This window comes from Nicotiana tabacum, chromosome 2, assembly GCF_000715075.1.
Source record: "Nicotiana tabacum cultivar K326 chromosome 2, ASM71507v2, whole genome shotgun sequence".
NCBI classification, from domain to species: Eukaryota; Viridiplantae; Streptophyta; class Magnoliopsida; order Solanales; family Solanaceae; genus Nicotiana; species Nicotiana tabacum.
The window spans coordinates 123257250-123261785 of NC_134081.1; the positions used below are offsets into that span (position 1 = coordinate 123257250).

The 4536-nt window shown below is 35.9% G+C and overlaps 1 protein-coding gene across 1 annotated transcript; it reads left to right on the forward strand.

Moving 5' to 3' along the window:
* The first annotated feature begins 1782 nt into the window (after positions 1-1782).
* On the forward strand, positions 1783-3375 carry LOC107807054 (uncharacterized). Its single transcript, XM_016631340.2, has 2 exons — positions 1783-2991; positions 3073-3375. The coding sequence occupies exon 1, from the start codon at positions 1846-1848 to the stop codon at positions 2983-2985; it is 1140 nt and encodes a 379-aa protein (XP_016486826.2). The 5' UTR covers positions 1783-1845; the 3' UTR covers positions 2986-2991; positions 3073-3375.
* The last annotated feature ends 1161 nt before the right edge of the window (positions 3376-4536 follow it).

Sequence of the window (4536 nt, forward strand, 5' to 3'; positions counted from 1 at the left end):
TGGGTCTATTTATTGTATATTATATGTAGCTAATCATCGTGTATGTACATGTATATTCAAATATATTTTGTTATTGCCTGGTTAGTATAGAGTTCGATCCACTAACTGTAGGCATTTAATTAAAGCAAAGTTGAATTAGACAATGTAAAGTCTCCGAGGAGCTTCAACTTCAATCACTAATACTTGCAAAGTTTACATACATTTGGTGCAACAAATTCATTAAAATTGGGATGTTGTAAATACTTTTAGAATTTAGAAAAGCTGCCTAATTTATATTTTTTAATTTACTATATACTTTATTTATTCGGTTGTATTATTTAATTTTTTTTTTTCTAATTCATGAAGTAGGTAAATTTTAATTATTTAAAAAATAGTGGACCAAGAAAAACAACAAGTGATTTAAATAAAAGGAATTTGGGAGATTGTGGATTACTTAAATGATCAAAGGATATTTTTAAAAGTTTGCTGATTGTGGGGATAAATATAGCCCGATAATATAACGGTGGGAGTAAATTTGACCCGATAATATAATGAATATTAAATGTAGATAATATATGAAAATAAAGGGGTATATTTGACCCTTTTCCCTAGAATATAAATGCCACATGGGAGGCTACTTTTTAAAAGGTGGAGTGTTTGGAATGTAGTGTCCAGCCTTTCCATAGCTCAATCACGGACTGAACAGCAAAAGTAAGTGCCAAATTTGTCTGCACTTCATTTCCCTTCTCCAATTCACATACTGTCACTTGGACCAAAAGCTTGAAATTTGAGGCCAAAAAGTCGCAGCTTCCTTTGGAACCTTATGGCTATTTAATTGAGACAGAAATTAAAGCTTATTATATTATACAATTTGTCATATATTATACGTGGTACTATTACTATTTATTCCCAAGTCAATTGCATTACAAAAGATATTGTAGGCCTATCTTTTATTTATCCCTCTGAACAGCTAGCTGCCGAATTAAGAATTTTAAAGATTTTAGTGAACTAATCTATAAGAGTACGAAATTTTAAAAAATGGACTTTGCCGTGCTAAATAACTTATAGAAGATATTTGGAAAACTAAAAATGTTACTACCCTTTTTAGAACTTATATAAATCTTTGCTAATTCTTTTTCTACAACTATTTTTACGGATTTCCATAAATGCAAAGTAAAATTTGTGACCAAGGTAAACTGTGAAAAATCTTATGGGCTGACTTTCGTAAAACACTCCCTATGATTGCCTAAACACTTTCTAACTAACTGTATTTTGATTAATTTTATTCACCTAACCAGATCAACTTCTAGGTAAAATGGTCAAAAAGAGGAAGAGAAGAGATTAAAAGGCAATGAACTTGTTAATAGTATCTTCTTCATAAGAATGCCTGTGTTAGAGCTAGATAGTGCCATGGTGAATATTTATTTACAATTTTATATGTATATAAAGCATAAACTGTCAAACACTTATAGAGCTGGCTTTCTTTTATGTTTAACTATCTGTTAATCGAAATCTACTTATCTGATTAATTAATTTGAATATACGTCATGCAGGATGCATTCAAGGGGATGCGATCCCTATAAGTTTTTTAATTCGCATAGCTCAAACTCAAAAAAATAAAGGAATCATATTCAACTCAACACATTCACATTGGTGAGTGCCTTTGTAAACATTTTGTAACTCACACTACTTCTTTGATTTACTCACCCAACCCTAGCACCCTATAGGTGAAATTTTAAAAAGAAATAGAAAAAGGGAAAATCCAACAGTAGTATCTTCTCTATAAGAAAGGCAGTGCTAGAGGAAGTGCCATAGTGTACCATTCTCTTTGTAACATTTGGCAACACTTCCCTCTCCTTACCAATAATGGAGAAGTTCAATGTAGCTAGAATTTTATTGTTCCTTCTCCAACTTGGAACTTTGCTTATTGCCCATGCATGTCCTTACTGCCCTTATCCTCCTTCCACTCCAAAACACCCAAAATTGCCTCCCAAACATCCATCTCCTAAGGTAAAACCACCTTCTACCCCCCACCACCCCAAACAACCTCCTCATGCAAAACCACCTTCAACCCCCACCCACCCTAAACACCCCCCGCATGTAAAACCACCTTCCACCCCTACCTACCCTAAACACCCCCCACATGTAAAACCACCTTCCACCCCTACCTACCCTAAACACCCCCCACATGTAAAACCACCTTCCACCCCTAAACACCCTACACCAAAACCATGCCCTCCACCCCTACCTCCCCGTGTCAAGCCACCTCATGTAAAACCTCCATATGTCCCAAAACCACCAGTAGTACATCCACCTCCCACTGTCAGTCCACCTTATGTGCCTAAACCACCATCACCAACACCACCTGTTGTTTCACCACCAGTCATTCCAAAACCACCAGCGCCAACACCACCTGTCGTTTCACCACCAGTCATTCCAAAACCACCTGTTGTTTCACCACCTGTCACTCCAAAACCACCAGCACCAACACCACCTGTTGTTTCACCACCAGTTATTCCAAAACCGCCTGTTGTTTCACCACCTGTCACTCCAAAACCACCAGCACCAACACCACCAGTCGTTTCACCACCTTTTGTACCCAACCCTCCAGTGGTAACACCACCACCTTACGTGCCAAATCCCCCGGTTGTTACACCACCAGTTGTGAAGCCATCTCCACCACCTTCACCATGCCCTCCGCCACCACCGCCGGCAATAGTACCATCACCACCTGCACAGCAAACTTGCCCCATTGATGCACTCAAGTTAGGTGCTTGTGTGGACGTGTTGGGGGGATTGATCCACATTGGAATTGGTGGCAGTGCTAAACAGACATGTTGTCCACTTCTTATGGGACTTGTGGATTTGGATGCAGCCATTTGTCTTTGCACCACTATTAGGCTCAAGCTCTTAAATATAAACATCATCCTTCCTATTGCTCTTCAAGTTCTTGTTGATGATTGTGGCAAGTATCCACCCAAAGATTTCCAGTGTCCTTCATCCTAAGTCAAGGTTGTTATCTTTTTGTTTTTCCCTTCAATTTTGTTACTTCAACATTAAAGTTAGATCATAACATTATGCAATATGATGCAGGATATGTTGCTAAAATTAATAGGAAAGGCTCATTAGCTTGAACGGGACATTTGATTAATTCTGCTGCATTTTCATAGTTGAAGGCGCACTCTGCGAATGCAAGGGGTGTGAGATTGCAATTTCCATTTTATCATGGCGAATAAATTGAAGGAAAAAGAGAGTGACAAATGAACTCCTCCAATGGAGATAAGCTTTTGACGTGTTATTTACCTTTCATTAATGTACGGAATGTTGCATTTTCATTGTTTTGATAGGGAAATACTTTTTAAGGTGCTTTATATATAGTATTTGCTGATTTGAAAATATGAGCATGCATGAGGTAAGAACCCACTTAACTCGTCCTTCAATCAGAGGTACTGGAGCCAAGATTTGAAAATATGAACATGCATGAGTTAAGAACTAAGAACATGCATGAGGATTTTAAAATTTTGAAGTTAGTATCTTCTAAATTAATAATTTATATATATTCAATAAATTTTTTAAGACAAATACATTAGTTCGACCAAGTCGAATCCGTAACTCCTGCTCTCCTTCCGCCATGCCTGTAAGTCCTGCGATATAAGTATAGAACATGACGTCCCTTCGGGAATATTAGATAAAAGTGGAAGGATACAAGAAAAATTAGTATAACAACTATGCACACAAAAAAGTATAGAACATGACCACGACAATGGAACACCTTAATCTCTTGTGTGAACAGATTCTTTGATTTGAAAGAGTACACTGCCCGGATCACAAAATATTCTTTTGGAATGTATGGTTCCCAATACGGAGTCAATTAGTAAAACTTCGAAATTTACGTTGTGTAAGATGAACCTATTTGAGGTGTATAACACTCAATAATGTAAAAATAATAATTACACGTAATTTAATTTTTTGTATATATAAGAGGTTACTATTTATTCTAGGACATGAATTCAATTATTATTATTAAATGGAGTTAACTACGAGGTTATAATTACTTTTTAACCTATTTGATTTTGTAATATCTTACAACATTTGCAATTTTGTATACAACTTATTAAACTCGGCACAATAATTGCTTTTTAATTTGCTTTTATTTTTTGTGAGGGTACCGTCTATAATGGAGAGCTAAATCAAAATTGAAGTACTACGTAGCACTCATCAAAATACTCGATCCTTTCTACACTAGAATTAAAAATTATTGAACGTATATGAAGATACTGGTCACCTTAGGGACAACTTAGATATAGTTCGTTTTTCCTTTAATTTATTAGGACTAAAAATAGGTGTGGTCACCTTCTAGTTAGTTTTTCAAAAACTTTAGTACATGAAGTATCTTGAGATGAGCAGTTTCCCGTATGGCTTGCACGTGTGACTCTTTTGCTTTGTTAATGCATGAATAAGAGACTACTCGTTTTGATGGGGAAAAAAATAATTTAAAAATTATTAGAAGGTATTCATGAACTTCTCCAGAAAAGATAAAAATGAATAGAAACACGA